Source organism: Trematomus bernacchii, unplaced genomic scaffold (assembly GCF_902827165.1).
Source record: "Trematomus bernacchii unplaced genomic scaffold, fTreBer1.1, whole genome shotgun sequence".
Taxonomy (NCBI): Eukaryota; Metazoa; Chordata; class Actinopteri; order Perciformes; family Nototheniidae; genus Trematomus; species Trematomus bernacchii.
In genome coordinates, this window is record NW_022987910.1 from 1,866,978 (window position 1) to 1,888,534 (window position 21,557).

A 21,557-nucleotide genomic window follows, 5' to 3' on the forward strand; every position below is an offset into this window, starting at 1 on the left:
AAGGAGGTCTGGGAATGCTGAAGGGGGGCGAGAGTGAGGAGGGAGGAGAGTTGGAAAGTTGCAACTTCAGGGCAATATAGACCACATGCTATGGGAAGGAATGCTTGTGTCTTTGTAGAAGAGTAAAAGAGCAAATGAAAAGAAGAGAGGAGGAGAATGGAGGAGGAGGGAAGGAAGGAGGGAGGGATCTAAGTGAAGTTCTGCAGTGTGGCTCTGTGTCTGAATGAAAGAGGCTCTCTCTCCCACTCTCTCCTGCTGTCTGTGTGCATGGCTCATGTCTGCAGCAGCAAGTGAGCACATGTCCAGAGCAAACACAGCGAGACTCTCTCTTGACTTCAAGCTTGAAGTAAATATTTTCGCAGGAACTTCGCCTGAAGGTGCAACTTTAAATGTAGGTCCCTGCCTGACTACTTTCAGGAATATGACTGCTTTCTTTGAGGGTTGCTGAGCATCCAGAAAGTAACTTATCTTTTTCAGAAATGGTCATATGATGGACATTAAGATTTTGTAACTTGAAGACTTGGACACTTTCTTTTTTGAAGAACTTGTGTTGTGATCTACAGGTATTTTTGCAGATACTACTGACAAGGATTGAATCTCTTCACCAACCAGACGTTGGGGTATTGCTTCTACCAACCGGCACACACATCCTGGACATCTGCATTCAATCAAATGCATTTACTGGAACTGGATCAGTTTGACCTTACTTTACACACATCCAAATGTGCAGTTTGCCATATACTATCTGGGTTCTGCGAAGTGTACATGTCAACTTGCAGGCAGGTGTGATACTGGGTCAGTGTGTTTGATCTCCTATAGAAACACACACGGATGCATCTGCAGAGACCAGGGAATCAAATGAGGACATCCAATCCTTTCAGAAAAATTCATTTTGAGTCTCAGCCCTGTGCTTGACAGATGCTGCTGGAGACTTAACATGTGCATTGTTTTAGAACAATGCTCTCCTCTTCTCACACATTGTAGTGAAATATCACACCCAAGCTGCTTTGATTTACTGCATAATTGGGTTAAGAGCCAATTTATCCTAATCTGAAAGACAGTATCTTCAAACCATGGCCCTACAGACCTGTAATTTGCATCACTCCTTGGTTCCTCACCTCCTTCCCTTTGTCCTGCTGTTACTTCTCCATGCCTGGGGAGGGTGCTGTCACCCCCAGTGTTTGGATTACAAGCCTCCGTTTGAGCCCCGACAGCCACTGGTCTTCTGTAAAGAGTATAGCAAGTTTGGATGCTGCGATCTGGAAAAAGATGGGGAAATATCAGCCAAGTTTTACACCATCATGGACAACTTTGACCATTCAGGTTATGAAGCCTGTGGCAGGTACATACGCAGCATCCTCTGCCAGGTAAGCAAAACATGTAAACAATCATATCATTATTAATATGTTTGATAATGTGTCCATGTGTTCAAAGGATTATTTTGGTATGATTTGAATTTGGTTGTAATTGATTTAATTTGTGACATAAACTATACTTCTTTACTGTAAACACACACCTGTCACATGCTATAGTCATTACCGAAGTAAAACCCACATTAATCTTTCCACCATGGGTTAGTGTAGCTACTGACTTTAATATACGCGTTTTTGTGAAACAAAATAATTATGGCCTGCATGCAAGGATTACATTTGTCTGACTGAGGATGTTTGCTGTCCCTACTTTGAAACCTGGATTTAGTGTCCAAGGTATTGCACCAAGATGTCTTAAAGAAACAGTGTGCATATTTTTAGTCGTTTATTTAAAGCATTTTCCTCTGGTTTAGTTTCTCAGGTAATAACATTGCCACTCATATTTCAAATGGGAACCAAATAGCCACCAAGCTTGTCTCAAACACAAGGTTCTGTCTCACTCCAAAGGATATTGTGGTGTGGTTGACATCTGTTAGAAAGCACTTACTCATGCTTAGAGAGTTAAACCACATTCTTAACTAATGGTTATGTGTTCTTGGGTGGACCTAAACAAGTCAAATAAAGCTGTGCAATAAACTTTTAAACTTACTTTGAAATAAAGACCATAAACTCACCATTTGATAAGAACATAACTAAATCCAAAGGCAATCCTTTGAGGCAAAACCTCACTTGAACTTTGGACACATTGGCACAGATGTTCAATTGTTGACTGGACTCACTGGTTTTCTCATGTGTGCATCATACTGTATGCAGTAAATCAACAAAGAGAGTATGCTTCCTCCCTGACCAATTCCCAGACGTCTTTTTTTAGTGTCTTCTCTTACACAAGATGGACAGAAACATGACTCAAGACCCTAAATCAGAATGACTTAATGGAAAAAGTTGTACCACCAATTAAACGCCACATTTACTCAAACTTTTTTTACTCCACAAAATTCCCTTGAAGATCCTCACAAATTGGAATAACCTTAGCTGTCTTGAATTGTGGAGGGGAACCTCAATCAACCTTAATTATATAAACATCTTCATGATTGGTGGATGAAAAAAAATTCAAACTGAATATAATAAAACTTTACATTTCTTTTCAAATGTACATTGATTGCATTACTTTTCCATTTAAAAGCAATGACTCACTGCATAAGCCCAACAAGACATTTCCAGGCTTAATGTTATTGTGATAATGGTGTTAAACTGCAGTAGAAGTAGACAGTATACTCTAACTTCCAACGAGCAGGACGAAAGCATATGTTAAGGTCTGTTTCTATTTCAGTATCACTTTGTTTTTAATTATTTTCTGAGCTTGCTAATCTTAAACAACTTCCTCCTCTCTTTCACTGGCAGACTGAGAGCCTTGAAGCCAGTCCCACACTGATTGTATAATTACAGTAGGTGCTGACTTTGCAGCACAGACACTAACTTTGTGCAGATGGTGAGTGCAAATTGAATGATAGCTGCAACACAAATCTGTCTCGGCTCATTAACCTCTTCTTTAAATCCTTATTTGGAGAAAGCCAAAGAAAACGGTCTGTGGGCTCTCCCAAAAATAAAACCTTTGTATTAAGGCCAAAACAAAAGAAAAGAAAAAAACTTCCTGGAAGTTTAATTCATCATGCACTATGTTAAGACAGTGACAAATCCTATGACTCTTAAAATATAGGTTTCTATCATTCTGGTAATTATAGCCCAGTGTGGTTCTTTCCAAGCAGGGTAAATGTTCTAAAGACAGTGCTGCAACGCACGTACAACTTTCAACAAAAAGTATAGTAGCAGTGAGATGTAGCCAGAGTAATGTAGAGTCCTTGACAAAGTAAATATGAACATCTGAGACAGGGGTTACAAACAACATTACCTATTACGACCTACTTTTAGAAAGCAAAAAATATACGGTTACTTAGCATTAGCATTCATTTATAAAATTCTTAAAGAAGCACAATTATTATAATAGAAAACAAAAGTGTTTTGGTTACAAACCTTTTCTGTTTTTTATGATTTCAGTCTTTTGACGTGGTTATTCAATTAAAGTGGATAATAGCACCGAAATGGGTGTTTGTTAATTCTTTAAATTATGAATATTTGTATTGTCAAAAAATCTACTTGAGAGCCTCACTCAGACACACTCTGTGGTTTTCAGCTCCAAGGGTTGCAGTTTGAGGTGAAAGATTCCCTGGAGGTGGTCGGATTGCCTCTCTGCCAGGGTACTCAGAGTAAACCCACCACACTGAGGCCCTCTGTTCTCCATGCACTGCAGGAGCTTCCTAGCACTGATAAGACAGTAAAGAGAGAGAGAGAGAGAGAGAGAGAGAGAGAGAGAGAGAGAGAGAGAGAGAGAGAGAGAGAGAGAGAGAGAGAGAGAGAGAGAGAGAGAGAGAGAGAGAGAGGCAGACAGACAGGTGTGTGTGTTGTTTTTGTGGAAGACAGGAGGGAGATTGTCATCTTCCCCCAGCTTAACTGACAGAGCAAACAATAATTTCCTCATCTGGCCCGGGGTACAGGATATATCAAGTTCCTGCAAGAGAGGGTCACAAAGAGAAGGGATGGAAAAGAAAAAAGAGTGAGAGAGATGAAATCAGTAAAAATAGATCAGTAAACTCGATGAAAACAGGAAGACAGAAGTTGAAAAGTTCAATTATTTTGAGCAACTGTTTTAGAATAATGTGTTTTTGTGTCTGTGTCTGGTCATTCAATAATTGAATTGAAAACACAACTCAAACCAACTGAGGCCATTTCAAGCATTTAGTGAGCACTTAGCAAAACAACACAACACTGAATTAATTGTTTCCCAGTTGCATTTTTAATAAGAAGTGTTTCTGCATCTTTTAGACTCTTGTCTCCAATTACAGCTGAAGAAAACTGCAGATGTTCAAGTTTCTAAACAGCATGTGAGAGCCCCATACCACAACAAATCCCCAACACACAGAAATGCAGTATCCATACTGTAGTAACTAACCCCAACTATAATTGACTATACTTGAATCGGGTCGTTTTTGTAGGAAAGTTGAGGCACAGGTACCTCTCTTCCATTTTTTTTCCATCTCCCTTTTCTTTTAACCTTACTTTCTCTATGGGGTCCATGTTCACACATTTACTGGCCATCTGTTTGCCATGACTCCTCTCTCTGTCTCTCACACCACAATGTGGACATTTAAGTGCAGTATGGAGTCAGTAAGGCAGAAGACAAAATAAAGGCTTTTATTTCCAGCTTAAGTCTGAAATTCAGTTTATTCCTAACTGTACAGCGTAAACAACAAATTATGGTAGTTTGAAGTGGCTGCATTGTTAGGGAACAGCTGTTAGCACTTACATAGATGCATTTATCCTACCCTATGATAGTAGGATACAAAATAAAACTCAGAACAAAGGCTGTTTGTTTAATTTCAGAGGGTCAAACAGGCGAAGTACAGACACTGCAGAGCAATGTGACCAGTGCCTTCTTGTTTCCCAGGCTCTGATCTCTGCCCAGCAAAGCACTTTTATGTTATTTAACAAAGAGTCTCTGTTACAGCTAACTTCTCTTCATCTCTTCTTTGGCCAATAATGAAAATCTAATCATTTGTATTTTAGGGGTTCCATGCCATAATCGTAAGGGTTAGGGTTGATCCAAGGGGCACCAAGAACATTTCTGAAAATTAGATTAATGTAAGACTAATAAAATAAATGAATTATCTCAAAAAGTGATAAGTATAGAGAAATAACCCTTTTTTTCTTTTTTAATCGTTTATTTGGCAGGGACAATGCACAGTAATGAACACTTAAAGGTAGGGTAGGTAATTCACTTCAGAAACACTTTTTGTTATATTCCATGGAATGCTTTTAACATCCCAATAGCAATGAATACATTAAATGCTTTGATAATAAATACATTAAAAAATGTCATCTGTGGAAGCCGTAGTGCTGTAAAAAGCACGACCAATCATTTTAGCCAGCCCGGCTAAAATAACTGGATGGCCTACCTGCCTGTCAGCCTTCCATCTGTGCACAAACTTATCTCGTGCCCTCATTGGTCATGTGCACGTTCGTGTGTGTTGGAGGAGGGGCTCTGTACGGAAGTCTGAAGGAAGAGGCAGATTTTTTCCGGTTGTGTACTTTCAAATTCTAGCGCACTCGAACTGGTTTCTCCATTCTTACCTACCCTACCTTTAAAACATTCAAATGTGTCAAGCGTAACAGTGCCAGATTTAGCTTTGAGCTAATTTCCATCCGCAGTCCCTCACATAAAACATTTAAGAAGTTTACATTTGACAAACATAGCAAAAACAAAATACATGATATGCAAAAGGTGCAAAAGAGCAAGAGCAGCATACACAAGTATTTATGACATCGTAATACAATATAGCAGCAACGACATATAAAGTGCAAGAGAAGATACAAGAGCTACCTAAAGTGCAAGAGGAGATACACCTGTGTTAAAGTGCATTTAGCGGTGATTGCACGGATGTTTGTTTCTCAACCAATCTTTGAGTTGACCTTTGAAGCTATTGAGAGTGGGACAATCCCGTATCTCAGTTGGGAGGCTATTCCACAATGAGCTGCCCTTAATGGAAAGTACATTTGGTCCAAAAGTGGTCCATCTGCGGTGGACTTCACAGTCTCCTCTGGTTTCTGACCAAGTGCAGCGTCCAGTGTGTTTTTTGCATAACAAACCTTGAAGCACATAGACGGCATGAACGCCACATCTTCTGCCTTTCTATTATATTCATTATTCATAATATGTCATAGTTAATGGGGAAGCTTTACATGCACAAAGAAATAAAGGTGTAAATTATTAATAAGCAGAAGATCCAGGTAGAAGCACACACCCACATGCACTGTTAAGAGACAGAGTTTGTCTGTGTAGGTGTACGAATAAAGTTTTTGTTTCTTGTGTGTATTGTTTTCATGACTGCACTGTATGATCTCGGAAGCTAGTTTATGCATATTCAAAATATTTCTCAGATGAATTTGCATCTAATTACAATAGATTATGTGGTTGCAACTACAAAATAAAGAAGACAATATTTATTTTGTGCCTACATTATCTTTAAAGTGCTCTTCTTCCCTTAGACATTTAGGAGAAAAACTGAAGCAATCTCGAAAAACTACTGAATCTTTCCTTACCTAAAAGTAAGAGACAGCAGCAACTTTTTTGTTCAAGGCTTACAAGTGCCATGTGCATAAGAGTACGTCTAAGACCTTCTGATGTGTGCTGAATTATTTAATGTAAAAGTTTTGCATTCCCCAGACCAGTTACTTTTTGATACCTAAAAGCCAAATGCATTTGGAAAATAAACTCATCCTTGGGCATTACGCAAACAAAACATGACAGTATTCAAAAGCCTAGGATCGTTTGACCATCAAGTTGTAACCTCTTGTCAACAATGTTATCTTGTCAGTTTGTCAGCATAATTACGGAATAAAACACCTGGCCTGATTTGTAGGAATCTTGGTGGAAAGGTGAAGCATTAGACAAGGAATAAACATATTACATTGTGGGGTGTTTCCCAATCATGGTACAAAAACAATTATTATTGTTGTCAACATTGGGAGATATGACAGTTGGACTTCTTCTATGCTCCAGGGTGCTTTTCTAGTTCAGTTGTGTGTTTTTTTAACAGTGATCTCATCCTTTTGAGCTTTGGGCTTCGTTTTTATGGTGATGATCGGTTAGGATGATCTGGCTCTGAGTAAAAGAGCACCAGTTGACCACACGATGGTTTGGGTGTCGTGCCTCCGTGTGCATGAAGCTTACCATTCTGGGTGTGGACAGTGTGGTTGTGACTTAATAACTGACTGGACCTTTCCAGGGATCCATTTATACCATACCCTCAGACAGCCAGTATATAAGCAGGCCTGACCAGTCATAGTGAGGCGGTGAAGAGCTGCGGTGAATAAGTACACAAATCCTATATTTATGTGATCCATACATATCCTTTACTTTACCTCTGAGGCAAACACATTGGCCTAAAGGAGGGTTAATGAGTACAGACACAGATGAAGACCTACGTAGATAGAACCAGAAATATCCAGTGAGACACAATACTCACATACAATTATGAGAAAATGTCTGTCTTTATGGCTTCTTCATTACTTTCAATATTTTTGTGTTAAATCCTCTTTCCCTTTGCAGGAGTGTTCTCCATACTCGGCCCACCTGTTCGATGCTGAAGATGCTAACACGCCCATGCGGATGCTGCCTGGCCTCTGCGGGGATTACTGCTCCGGCTACTGGATGCAGTGTCGCTACACGCTCAGCCTCCTCTTGGAGGACTCGGGGAACCCGCAGCAGTTTGCAAACCTGACTGCAACGATAGAAGAAGACCGCAAAAAGTTCTGTGACTATCTGGAGCTGAAGGACAAGCAATACTGCTATCCTAATGTGTTGACAAATACAGGTATGGTGTAGAAACAGGTTCAGCAGCACACACACACTCACACTGATGAACACTCGTCTGATCTTACTGTGAGGTTGAGTGGAAAAGTGGAACACATTTTGATTTCCCCACTTAAATAAACAGCCAACATGAACAAACAGGTTGTCAGAGACTGAAAAAATTGTTTCCACTGGCAGGAACCTGAACTTGCACTTACAGAACAGTCTTGTTATGAATTATGAGCAGACATTGCTTCACCTTGTTATCCTGCTCATAAGGATGGCAAAATAATGATTGTTTAGACATATATTATACATTATACAGCTAGCCTCCCCATATCTTATGATAACAATCCATTAGATGAATATGAAGAAGGTTGTATTGTTTTGGTCTAGAACTGGCAGTAGTAGGTTTTATATGCGCAGGTTGGATTTGGAATGCAAGATACCAGGTCAACTCTTTTCTATAAGACGCACTTATATTTGGCCCTAAAACCCTTTCCTGTTTTGTGTGCATCTAATATTCCATTTACTCCTTCCTTTCTTATTTACTTTTCTGTCCCTAGAGCTGAATGCTAACCTCGGCTTGGTCCGTGAAGATCCCACGGGATGTCTGGAGCTGTGTTTGCAAGAGGTTGCCAACGGGCTCCGTAACCCTGTGGCCATGATTCACGCAGAAGACGGGACTCATCGATTCTTCGTGGCGGAGCAGCTGGGCTATGTGTGGGTGTATCTGGCCAACGGCTCCAGGATCGACCGGCCTTTCCTTAACCTCACCCATGCCGTCCTCACATCACCGTGGGCAGGAGACGAGAGAGGATTCCTTTGCATAGCCCTACACCCAAGGTTCATACTTCTATTCAAGTTATCTGTGAGGGTTAGGGACATCAACAGTGATGGTTTTCATGATTCTCAGTGAAAAAAGGGTCACTAAGCCTTTGTGTGAAGTATGATCTCTTCTGCTTCCTTTTCTTTGTAAAGGTTCGATGAGGTCAGAAAAGCCTACGTGTACTACTCTGTGTCCGTAAAGAAGGAGGAGAGGATACGTGTCAGCGAATTCACTCTGCTAACAGCCGATGACAACCAACTAGATCACTCCTCTGAGAGGTGAGGAGAAAAGTCTACAGAAACACAAATGGAGACAAATGAGTTATTTTAGAATAATGTTGTAGCGGAATATTTGTAAGTTCTGGTATTCTACACGTTTAGGACTATTCTTGAGGTGGTAGAGCCAGCATCCAATCACAATGGAGGACAGCTTCTATTTGGCCGTGACGGGTACCTGTACATCTTCATCGGTGATGGTGGCCGAGCTGGAGACCCATTTGGAAAGTTTGGCAACTCACAGAACAAGTAAGTATACATAAACCAATATAGTAGCTAGAGTGGGTTGACTTTAGTTTTTTCTTAAACTCACGTCAAATGTCCTGAAGTAGCCGACTGTTGTTGCAACATGCTACAACAGCATACCTGAAAATTAGCTTCAAATCTGTGACGTGAGCCTTGGAAAACTTTGACAGTAATTGTTTGGAAGATCAATCTACTTGCAAAAATAAACATATCCTTTGATTGCTCTGAGAGGTTGTTAACATTTTATGTGAAAAAGGTACTCTTCATGTCAAATTTTGCGAGACACCGTGACGTTGTTAAGATGTTGGCTAGATACCAATACCAAAGTCTGGTTAGAACCAGTTCTGCCAAAAAGGAGTTCCCGATAATTCAATTCCAATTAAGTCTAATGAAAAGGAGCAGATTTATGGAGAAAAAACACTTAAAAGCTTTGCAGACTCTCAAGTTGCTCTGTTGTAACTTTCAATTATATATTTTACAAGTCTGGTTATCTTCCACTTATGAAAATTCCTGTAATGATTGGCTTAAATGCTGCAAATTAGTCCAATTGTGCACACCAATTATCATAAAGATGCATGGCAGGCCCTGTAGAGCACTTCTTCAATTGGAGCTGCAATAACAAACGTATTGTTCATTCTAGGGGGATTATTGAGAACTCCATTATGTATATTTTTTAAATAGAAGTGCTCTACACTTTCGGGAGGATTAACAGGGCTGAAAGTTAGCACGCCACCGAAGATTATTGAAGAAGTTGTGTAAATGAACTGTCCGAAGATCAAGAGTGATATAGATTTCCATTATTGGACTGCATATTTGAAGTAATTGTGGAAAGAATGTAGAGCATTAATTAAGAAAGTACAGTATGTCCATTGTTCTCTTCAGGATTAAGCAATGACAGTAAACACATTTATTAAAGAACAAGCCACATAAGCATCTGGTGGCAGTCCACAGACGTCAATGGGAGATGTGACAAGATGTGTTGATGGCAATGGTGCATGTAAGCTTTATAAAAGGAGCTTTTGTTGAAGGGACTGCAGGGAATAATCTCATCAACATGACCTTTGCAGTGTAATTAATTTGATTAATTTCATAGAAAGGCTAGCTGTATCTAAAGGCATTGTTTCTTTGTGTGTATATGTTTATGTATGTGCACATATGTTTGTGGATGTGGTTTGTTTCACTGTCATGAAAGATTAGCCTTGATTGCTACAAGCTACAACTGTCATTCTTCATTATCATTTGATCAACTTTCAGTGGCTTAAATGTGAATTACAGCTAAAGGACAACAAAGTTGGAAGGACATATATTACTACACTATACTCCAACTACTTCATGCATCATACTTACACTACAGCTACAAATACTTGGACTATAATAAACAATTATTGCAGCTTCATATTAAAAGAAAAACCTTTGTTATGCTCATGAGAGAGGCTCAATTAAATTTAGACCAAAACTAAGAATAAAACAGTATTGGGTTAATGACACTTTAGGAACCATTTCACAAGGATTATCTGAGATGCTGACCACTTTTCTCCAGACAGTTATAGCGTAGCTGTTTCTTAGGAGTTTTGTTGACAGGCTCCATTAGCCGTTCTGGGAATGAGGGAGCACACAGAGCGCCAAGTCTAATATTGACACAACACGTTACTGACCACCACACATTGGTATGTGGAGAGAGAGAGAGAGAGAGAGAGAGAGAGAGAGAGAGAGAGAGAGAGAGAGAGAGAGAGATGAGAGAGAGAGAGAGCGGATAGAGAAGAGATAGAGATAGAGAAGTCGATCTATTCTCTTCTAGAGAGATCTATCGTCCTACGAGTATCGCGTAGAGACATCTTCGATTTCTCTAGCTAGACAGAGTACGAAGAGAAGAGACATTTAGACAGACAGACAGAAGACAGAGACAAGAGCAGAACAGAGACAGAGACAGAGACAGAACAGAGACAGAGACAGAAGACAGAGACAGAGACAGAGACAGAGACAAATGTGAAGCATTGTAACCAAACACAGTTGGCCTTTACCAGGAAATTAAATGCAAGTTTGATATTTCATTGCAGAAAATAAATAGGTTTTTCACAACAAGTAGAAAAGAAAATGAGACAGTGTTAGGTCAAAGATGAAACAAACTTTACACAAAATGAACACAAATTACAGGTAAGGATCTTTTTGGATCTGCCTTTTATTAAAGCACTCACTCATTCTGTCACCTCAGTCTTTCTGAATCCTTTTCATTCTCTCATCTACTTTCTGTTTTGAAAAGATCAACACTCCTCGGGAAGGTGCTGCGTCTTGATGTGGACAATGACGATGGCACCCCGTACAGCATCCCCTCTGACAACCCTTTCTTGCACGAGAAAGAAGCTCGACCCGGTAAATCAGCTTACATTTTCTACAAATGTTGGATAATGTTATTATATCTCTTCACAGTTAGGATGAATTGAATATTTAAGATTATGGCACAATTCCAAATATGAATTTAGACTTTGAAATGTGTGTCTACAGTGGGGCTTCTCTAACTGAGAAAAAGAAGAAGAATGAACACTGAGAATAAAAATACGCCTTTGGTGTCTGTACTCAGCCTCACAAAGGATGCATGGTATTTGTGTTTACATATAATGTGTTTGTTTTCTTTCCGTTCAGAGATTTATGCCTATGGAGTTCGCAACATGTGGCGTTGCTCCATCGACCGAGGTGACCCCAGCACAGGCCGAGGCGGAGGCAGGATGTTTTGTGGTGACGTAGGCCAAAACAAATTTGAGGAGGTGGACCTTATTGTTAAAGGTATGATGACTTTAGTTCAAAACACCATCTCATTTCAAAACCTCTAAATTCACGATCACACTGACAGCGTCTTTATCATATCTCCAAAATAAATGGTTCAATCTTACACTAGATGGCTGTCATTATCTACTCATCCTCATGTCATATAACTCTGTTATCTAAAGACCACACAGAAATGGAGTCAGACATTATAGTTTAATGTCAGCCTTCTACCTTACAATTACAGTGAAAGTGATCTGCTTATGTAGAAACCCAAAAGAGCTATGAAATAGTCATCTAATTACAGCCAAACAATACTCTTCTCAGTTAGAAACTTTCTACAGTATATTTACTGCACCGTGAAGCAATTCCATTTTGAAATAATGGTACGGTAGCTGTCTGCCTGCAATGTTGCACTAACTTTGTATGTACATGTTTGAAGGAGGGAACTACGGATGGAGGGCCAAAGAAGGCTTCAGCTGCTACGATCGCAAACTCTGTCTAAACTCCTCGCTAGGTGAGGACGCTCTCCTGGCTGCTGCCATGCACTTTTTTACAATCTATGATGATGAGGATGATACGTTTCACAATATATATGCTGTTAAAGACTGTGAAAGCTTCTTAAATTTAGGTACATTTAAAAAGCACTTAAAATGATGATGCATAACTGTCATTCTTCATGCTTAGTGTGTAGTGGTATTGTCTTCTTGTTATGCTGACAAAGGAAGTTAATTCATAAGTTTTTATTTTATGTCGATGTCTAGATGACATCCTGCCTATCTTTGCCTACCCCCACAAACTGGGCAAATCAGTGACGGGAGGTTACATCTACAGAGGCTGTCAGATGCCCAACCTTAACGGACTCTACATCTTTGGGGATTTCATGAGTGGGTTAGTGTTTCTGCGTTATTCCATAATGTAAACTTCACACATCTTCTTCAGACACATTCTCGCCCTCACTGCAGATACCCAGTGTCCAATTTGTCATAGTGGCCATAGTACACAGCCTATTAAAACAGGCACATATATTTCTTTGTCCTGGAAATTGTGGATATTAAGCAAAAACCTTTCAACACGACACTTCAACATCAACCATTACAGTAAGCATGACATTCTTGATTTTAAATGTTTAATTGATGTACTGTTTGTTTCTGTTCAGGCGTCTGATGTCTCTGAAGGAGAATGTCGCTTCAGGTGAATGGCAGTACAGAGAGATCTGCATGGGAGGAGACCAGACCTGCAGATTCCCAAAACTCATCAACAGTTATTATAAATACATCATCTCTTTTGCTGAGGATGAAGCAGGTACGTTTAAAAGTTAAAGCAATGTTGAATAACTTGACTGAGCCCCATTTCTTCCCTTTCAATAACTTGTGTTTGCTATTTTCCGTTTGGATTGTCTTTTACTCTCCACCTATCTCTGTCTCCCTCTCTCTCTCTCTCTTTTCTCTGTCCATCTTTCTAGGTGAACTGTATTTCTTGGCCACTGGAGTGGCGAGTGCCAAGGCCAGAGCAGGAGTCGTCTATAAGATAGTGGATCCTTCCAGGTAGCTACACATTACAACTCAATAGTAGAGCAACAAATACACTTTCATCATACCTGCAGGGGTTTGTGGGGTAGAGGTTTTTAGAGTAGCTGATCTTAGAATAACCTACATTTCAAAAGTTCAAAAGTACTTGTATAGGTTGCATGAGTGACCTTTTTTTCCCCTCTCGTGTCTACATAGGCGAGCAGCACCAGGAAAATGCAGCTTCAAACCTGCTCCTGTTAAGATAAAAGGAAAACTGATTCACTTCTACCCCAAAGAAGGTAAGGAATTCTTTAAATAATGTTAACATTTGAGACAACATTTCCTGGTAACCTTCTATTGCACGTTTAATTTCTCAGTGTGTTTTGAATCCAACAAAATTATATTGTTTATTATTATCATTATTTTGTCAATGTGCAACATGTAGAAGTTATGTTTCATAGTCTGAAGCATTTTTTATTACGCTGATCAAATGTATTTTTTGTTTGCAGAGTTCGTAATCAACAAGAAACCAACAACCACACCAATACCAACAACATCCACAAGAAAAACTACAACAACAACGAAAACACCCCCAAGAAGAAAAACACCAATTATTATTATCAAACCACCAATGCCAACAAGAAAAACAATAAGAAAAACAACATTACAGACAACAAGAAAAACACCCCCAACAACAGCACTAAAAACAACCTCAAAAACAACAATTAAACCAACAACCGTACCAACAACTGTCCAGAAGGCCAAGGAAACAACCCCCGCCCCAACCACACCCACCGGTAGGCCCACTGGTGAACCTGTTCATCTTACCAGCTCCACTGATAACCCAACTACTAGCTCCAATGTTCACACAACCACTAAGGCAACTGGTAAAACTAACCGTAAACCCACCAGTAGACCAGTGCAGGGAGAAGCCACCAGAGTGAAACCAGCTGCTTTCTTCTTCTGTGCTCTACTGTTGCTTTACATTTAACATGCTAATAGCCAAATTACTAAACTCTGTTCAACTGATTTTCATTCAATGATTAATGCTGAGGGATCTTAGTTGCTAAGTGAGATACAGGCAGTATAGTGGCTTAACTTTATAAATAAGTTATATTAAATAAATACATACAAAATAACATGAATAGTTTGGCAGCTAAGTTCAAGTAAGTTTACTTTGAAAATTGATCAGAACCTTTTTTAGGTAGTTTTTGGTCAGTATATAAAGGTAAAACAAGCAGCTAATACAATATTTTAAAGATGTCTTCTTACATGGTGAAAATAGAAGAGATAAAACAGGTACCAAATAGTGAGGAGAGAAATCTACTACAGTAAAACAGCGAGTGGGCCTTCTTGATACATGCAACAGCAATCTATTTATAATAAATTATTTTATGTTTTTTGTGGAAAATTAATTCAAACATTGTTTATTATATTTGAAAAACTAGATTTTCTGTTTTGCTTATTCTTATATTAACCACTTCTGAGACGCCATAAAATAATATGCAACATAGGTAGGTAATAATTTAATGCAATTTTGTTCTTTTACATATGCTTATTATCAGTCTTTGCAATTTGCACTGGAAAAGCTGAAAAAAATGCAATGCATAAAATGCAACAAAAAAAACAATGCATAAAATGTTATTATAAATCATTGAATGGAAATATTCTGAAACTTGATATCAAATACACTACAGCTTTTAATGATATTTTGCTAACTGCTAACCGATCATATTTAGGAGGTTTGCCTTTGCTGACGCACAGGGTAAGGACTCAGGTACAGGGCTTTTAGAAAAAGTAGAAACTTGATTTCCTGCTAGCATAAGTTTCTTTGGCTGGTACAAGAATCTTGAGCAGAAACAATGGTGCTTATTTTTGTGTTGGGTATCTGCAATACTTTAATTTAAATCAAGTACTTTGGCATTATTTATTTTTAATAAATGGTTCTGCATCAGCTTCAGTTTGGACATTCATCTTTGTGTGTCTGTGTTTATGTCTTTCCTTTGCCTTTTCATGGATAGCATTGCTTTAAATGGCTTGGAGAAATCTGAGATTTGTAACATCCTCAGTTCTAAAACTACCTTCTTGGTGTATTACTAAAAGATATGTTGCAATGTTTCAAAAATAAGCTTATTTCATTTTTGGAAACAGTGGGAAACAGCTAGCCTAGATCTGGCCAAAGTTAACACAATCTAAAGCTCACTAATACATTTGTTATACCGCCTACTCACAGAAACAAAATTTGAATATAAATATTTAAAGTTTCACAGGGATTCTTGGTTGGATGCATTGACTTCTTTGACACTTTTACCCTTTTGGTCTGGTGGTATGCATATTTAATTATCTTTGGACGGATCCAGACGAGCTTTCCCCTCATGTTTTCGTCTTTCTGCTAAATTAAGCTTACTGGAATTAGCTTCATCATTACCAACATAATGGTATTAATCTTCTCACCCACTCTTGGCAAGAAAGACAATAAGCACATTTCCCAAAATGTCAAAAAAAGCACAGTGTTAAACTACATATATTCAAATAAAGAGGGTGATTCTGTCTCTCCATCAGGTTATCGCACAACCATCATGACTGCGGCCTTCACTAGGAGTGCTCAAACACCAATCATCCCCACATCTCCAACCAGGAAACACGGGAGACCCCTTCAATACGCTCCTATTACCACCTCCAAATCTTTAACATCAGCACAACCTCCTCCTTCCCCATCCACAACATCCATGAAACGCCCCAAGGTGGCTTTGACCTCTGAGCGCCCAGCAGCGTTGACCACACCACGGCCGCAGTATTGGAGTCTGAAACCCACGACATCAGGATACAAGCCCCAGAGACCGCCGGTCAACACAACACCGACCAAAACACAAGAAGAGGGGCAGCGGCTCGGAGAGAAGCTGGAAAACACCGGAGGGGCTAACCAAGTATACAAGAGGCCCCGAGGAAGAAGTCGAGGTTCGAAGAGAGGAAGAGGAGGAAGAGGAGGAAGAGGAGGAAGAAAGCTGCGTGCCGGCTCGGTGCGACTGGTGACCACTGATGGATTATCAGATCGAGGCAGACTGGAGATCTTTATCCGTGGGGAGTGGGGGACGGTATGCGATGACCTTTTCACCAGCAAAGCAGGTTCTGTGGTGTGTCGACAGCTCGGCTTCACCACGGCGTTGGCGGTGATGAAGAGGGCTGCCTTGGGGGAGGCGGACCGCAACGTCAGGATCCTGTTGGATGACGTGGAGTGTGAGGGCGGGGAGAGGTCGCTGCTGGAGTGCAAGAGATCCAGGGTGGGGAAACACAACTGCTCACATGGGGAAGATGTAGGGGTGATCTGCGGTTAGCATGGAGGAGATGAAAGTAGAACAAAGTATAGGAAGGAAAGGAAACAAGGAGGCAGGGGAGGGATGTATGTTATGTATTGCATACAAGAAGTAACGGGATGAGGAAAAAAAGTATTAGAAGAGATTATAAAAGATGACTGCAGACTGCTTTATTTTCAAGCATGAATGTTGGTGAGGTTGGACAGGTTGCTTAAATGTCTATGAATTGTATTTTTTTTATTTTCCAGGTCTACATATTCATGTTTCATATGTCAGAAGACATATGTATGTTTTTTATGATAAGTATTTTTTTTTGTAAAAGGTCAATAAGGAATGAGTGAGTGTCTTGAGTAACTTGAATCCTACTTTTGAAGTGTTTTCTGTTTACATACTTACATGTGGCAGACACCAGATCCTGTTAAACAGTCAGGTGTGTCCTAAGAGAATATATTTGTATTTTTGTATCATCTCAAGCAGGTCTTTTATTTTTCTCAAACAGCTTCTTATATTTGCATTTTGATACCTTTTTTAATGTAGTTTTAAGATGAACACATCTCAAGAGTTTTAACAAGGAAATGCTGGACATTCTGAATGATGAATGTAATAAAAGGTTTCCTATTTTATATAAAGAAATTTGAGGGCACAGAGTGCCTGTGATATGAATAAAGATTTACTGCAAACTGACAGCCTTGCTCTTCTCTATTATTCTCTGCCAATAGTGATCTGAGGAATGAAGGCTTACATTGATCAACACCGACTTCTCTACAGCTGCGAGAACAGACACATATTAATCATGAAACTATTTTTCCCACTGTATGGCTCTGCTTGTGTTTGGTTTCTGAGAGTTTCAATAACACTCCACTAATACACGACTGATTTTCAGAAACCTGTGAGAGTAAAGCAAGATTTTTACCATGGGAAAGAAAATGTGTTTTAGGGAAGGGAAAGTCCAACTGGCTTGCCTTTTTAAGTTCAATGTTGTCAAGGGAAAGAAGGAAAGAAAACAGACTACAAAAATATTCAAGTGCCGACAATTATACTCTAGATAGAATTATCACTGCTCAGTAAAGTGAAAATGTTCTCCCCTTCATTTCATTTACATAAAGTAATTTCAGTGGCAAAACTGTAATTAATAAACAAAAAAAATATTTATGATAAGGAAAATAATCAGTTTATATACAAATGTCAGAATAACATTTGCCAAATGAGAAAAATAAATGATTGAACTCCAGATTGGGCACATCATAAAATCTGGTTTCCCCACTCTTTGTATCTACATTATATGAAGACTGCATTGACTACATTGTAACACTGCCACACGCATCTTTTAAGAGTTGTTGTTTTTCTTATATAACCATTGAATAAAAATCAATGTAAATATAAAATGTGCCAGTTTTGGGTTTTGCACATACGGTACATCTTAAAACAACAAGAATAACAAGCAGTAAATGCAGACTAGCTGTCTGGCAAATAAATGTGTCTGCTTGCACACTGTAATGTTTTACAGATCCTGACACACCACTAAACTATAAGGTGCGGTGCATTGCTCAGTCACAGCGGTTTGCATGAATGATTACAGTAAAGGTAACACGTGTGTGAACCTCATGTGTGTGTCTGTCTGCGAAGAATAGTTTCTATCCCTGTTCTTTTTATGAATCCATGCTTTTATGGCATTCAGAGTGTGTGATGGCATGTACGCCAAAAGACAAACCTGACCTTGCTAAGGGAAAAGTATTTTTTATTTCAAGACCTCTGTACTATTTTAGAGCGAAAGAGTCTTCAGGCAGTCAGGCAGGTAAGCATTGGAGTTCATGAACATGGGCAGAACATTTTTATCTACTTTGGCTCTCAGTATTTTAGTGAGTTATCAAAATATAAGGCATTTCAGAGAGAACCGTTTAAGCCTATATAACAAACATGAAACTTTGCCTAAAATTAATTTTGTATTAAAGAATAAAATGATCCTTACTAACACAGTTTTTCAACAGCACACTGTGAACAAATGGTCTGATATTTGTTTTGCTTCTGCTTCTATACCAGAGGGAGGCAGTCATGTATCAAGTATTATCACTGGTGGAAGATTTTATGAGAGCAGTTCATACGACCCTTCATATGAATGGCGACTGGGGAGATTGTTTTTTTTTTTTCAGTGGGTACAATTATGATGAAAATCTAAAATATTTAACACGAAAAAAACTGTAGACTTCTGCATCACAACATTGTCATGGGAAAACGTTACTATAATTAATGCAAACCATAATGCCAGACACCACCGACTGTCCTACATTGCAACACTTTTTTAATCCCCGTAATAAACAACATAACAGTGCTAATCTTTGATGGTGCCTTGTGAAAGTAATTAGTAAGAAGAAGGCTGGTTATAATGTCAATAGACTATAAAATGAATTGTTCTGGGGATCGAGAGAGGGTTTCATTTAACATAAAAAGAAGGAAACAATTTAAATGTTGTGTCACATCACGATTTAATCATGAGTTCTTAAGTGTGGTAAAGACCCTTTTCTTGAAGCTACAGACCAGGCTGATTAAAGCATCTTTGGAACAAACGAGTAACATTAAGACAAACCAAACCAATTGATTGGCAACAGAGGAATATGTTTTAATCAGTTTGAAAATGTTAATAATTACCAATTAAATTCTGTCATATCATTCTGGCCTCACTCCTTTCCATTTCAACAAATGTTTCACTATATAACTGATACAAGAGAGAGTGTCAGAAACATGCAGCAAACTCCAGGCACTGAAGCCAAGGTGGTATTGAACATTGCTGAAGATCCTCAATGGCCACTCGAAGCTGGCTTAAAAAACGAGTAATCTACATAAATCCATGTAAATGAGTCCAATTTTACATCAGAAATAAACTGTTTTGGTCTATATTGCAAATGTGCCTGTTCATGACAACTGTGTGGGCAGATCATTTATATAGCATGTTAAAATGATATCTAGGCTTAAAGCTTTTGAATCGTTGAGGGCTGCTATGAGTAGGTGGGTACTTACTTAGCTTATTGTAGTAAAAGTTGGATGGTAAATATTTCTGGTAAGAACATTGAAAACAAGAACAAAAAAAAATGGATGGACAAAACAACCATGGCAAATAATATCCCAGTTAACAGAATGTAAGGATGCACCTTGAGTCATATTGGTTCGGCATCAGCATACTTGCGACTGTAGGTTATGCTGTGTATTTAGCCTTTTTATGTTGCCAATGGGTTTTTTTACGCCATAAATATTCTTTCGGTATTTTTTTATGACAGAAGAACATAATATTTAAAAGAATAAAATAACAGTGAATCCCTGAGTCTACAAAAATATGTATTCTAAAGTCATCTGAAGGTGAGAAGAGTTTTATTTTTTTTTACTTTTAATTTTCAATACACTGGTAGCGGATGATCTTATATACAAATGAAGACTCTTAGAAAGATAAGACCGAAGAATAGAGGGAATATCCTAGTTAGTCATTCAGGCATGGTGAATAATGAACAGGGCGGGATTAGAAAACGCATAGTGGAATCAGCAGTCAAGCAGAATCTGTGCTATGGATGAGGATGTATTCGTCTGTCGCATTAAGAGCAGCCTTTAAAAATGAAAAGTACAGCCATGTTGACTTGATGTGACGTATTTGGCACACAAATGCATTTGGCATTCAGCCCCTAAATGAATGAACATTGCAACAGTGATCAGAGAGACAGAGGTTTTACTGTATAGGGATGTGAGAGGGAGATCGAGTGGGCAGTATATTCATCTATGAATACTCTTCTTGACAGTCAACTTACATATAGAATGAACAATGGGCTACCGAAATGTGTTATCAATGCTGATGCCTCTATAACCTTTCTCTGCACACTGGGTGCTTTTGTATGAAAACAATAATACTGTTGCTTAATCAGGCAACAATTTAAGAGGCAAAGCAAACTCTAACCAGTGAGCATGTTTGAATGATTGGAGAAAACATTGCGATGATGTGTCCCACTTCCTGTTTACTTCTTTACTGCCAACTTTGTCACAGTCAAATGGTCAGCAATGCATAGCATCAAATGCCACGAACAAAACTGAATAATAGTTCAAACTGTTCACTCCAAACATAAGAACGTGATGTGCCTATTCAGCTGTATCACATTGTGACTCATGAGCAAGACAACTTAAATAAATAATGTATTCATTTCGATTTGAAAGGTCACATGGCATTTAACCACGGGTTAGTATTCAGAATGGTTAGTCCTGTATTTGTTTTATTTAAAGCAGTTATGACTTAAGAAATACAACGGTGATAGATTTATGTTTTATGTGCGATTAAACATTCACACAATTAAATTATATTCTTTCACATGCCAGATGTTAACTTCCATACATTGTACTGAACAACGGTGAAGTCTGATATAGTGGCAGTGTACGCATTTAACCTCTTCATATTTTCTACATTTACGCACAGATTTAGATATTGTATGAGTGGCAAGTTATATCTGCACCTCTAAAATAATATGTTTTGTTTAATCATGCTTTCAACATATCACATACATGTCGATGCCATAATACAATCCCTCACATTTACCAAGAACATAATGGGATTTTAGATGTGCATTAGACTCATCAACAAGATCTAGACCAGTATCTTCCAACAAGAATCAAATTCACCTTCAATATGATCTTAAAAGATCGATCAGATAATCAAAGACAATTACTTGCCATTTCAACTGGATCAATTGCCAAAGAGAGACAAGGCTCCCCCCTTGTTTTAGTTGCCAATTTCATATATTTTCCAATAACTACCTCGAGTCCTGAACTGATGATTGATGTCATGCGAGGAAGTATTTTATTGACTGCAAAATGT

At 38.7% G+C, this 21,557-nt stretch overlaps 1 protein-coding gene across 2 annotated transcripts; it reads left to right on the forward strand.

Moving 5' to 3' along the window:
- The first annotated feature begins 268 nt into the window (after positions 1-268).
- si:ch211-136a13.1 (HHIP-like protein 1) lies at positions 269-17,315 on the forward strand. Of its 2 annotated transcripts, XM_034114979.1 has the most exons (15): positions 269-459; positions 564-1,367; positions 7,534-7,798; positions 8,343-8,622; positions 8,758-8,883; positions 8,986-9,129; positions 11,387-11,496; positions 11,767-11,907; positions 12,329-12,403; positions 12,651-12,777; positions 13,046-13,191; positions 13,352-13,433; positions 13,614-13,696; positions 13,907-14,194; positions 15,960-17,315. In XM_034114979.1, the coding sequence occupies exons 2-15, from the start codon at positions 1,074-1,076 to the stop codon at positions 16,730-16,732; spliced, it is 2,934 nt and encodes a 977-aa protein (XP_033970870.1). In that variant the 5' UTR covers positions 269-459; positions 564-1,073; the 3' UTR covers positions 16,733-17,315. The 2 variants fall into 2 exon arrangements, with proteins under 2 accessions (XP_033970870.1, XP_033970869.1); XM_034114978.1 differs by having other exon boundaries at positions 269-1,367.
- The last annotated feature ends 4,242 nt before the right edge of the window (positions 17,316-21,557 follow it).

Excerpts from the sequence above, each read along its gene's own strand:
- si:ch211-136a13.1 (XM_034114978.1), top strand. The coding sequence starts at position 1,074 with ATGGCCCTACAGACCTGTAATTTGCATCACTCCTTGGTTCCTCACCTC. Across the intron at positions 8,623-8,757 it reads TGCATAGCCCTACACCCAAG|GTTCGATGAGGTCAGAAAAG; the intron begins GTTCATACTTCT and ends TTCTTTGTAAAG. Across the intron at positions 9,130-11,386 it reads TTTGGCAACTCACAGAACAA|ATCAACACTCCTCGGGAAGG; the intron begins GTAAGTATACAT and ends TGTTTTGAAAAG.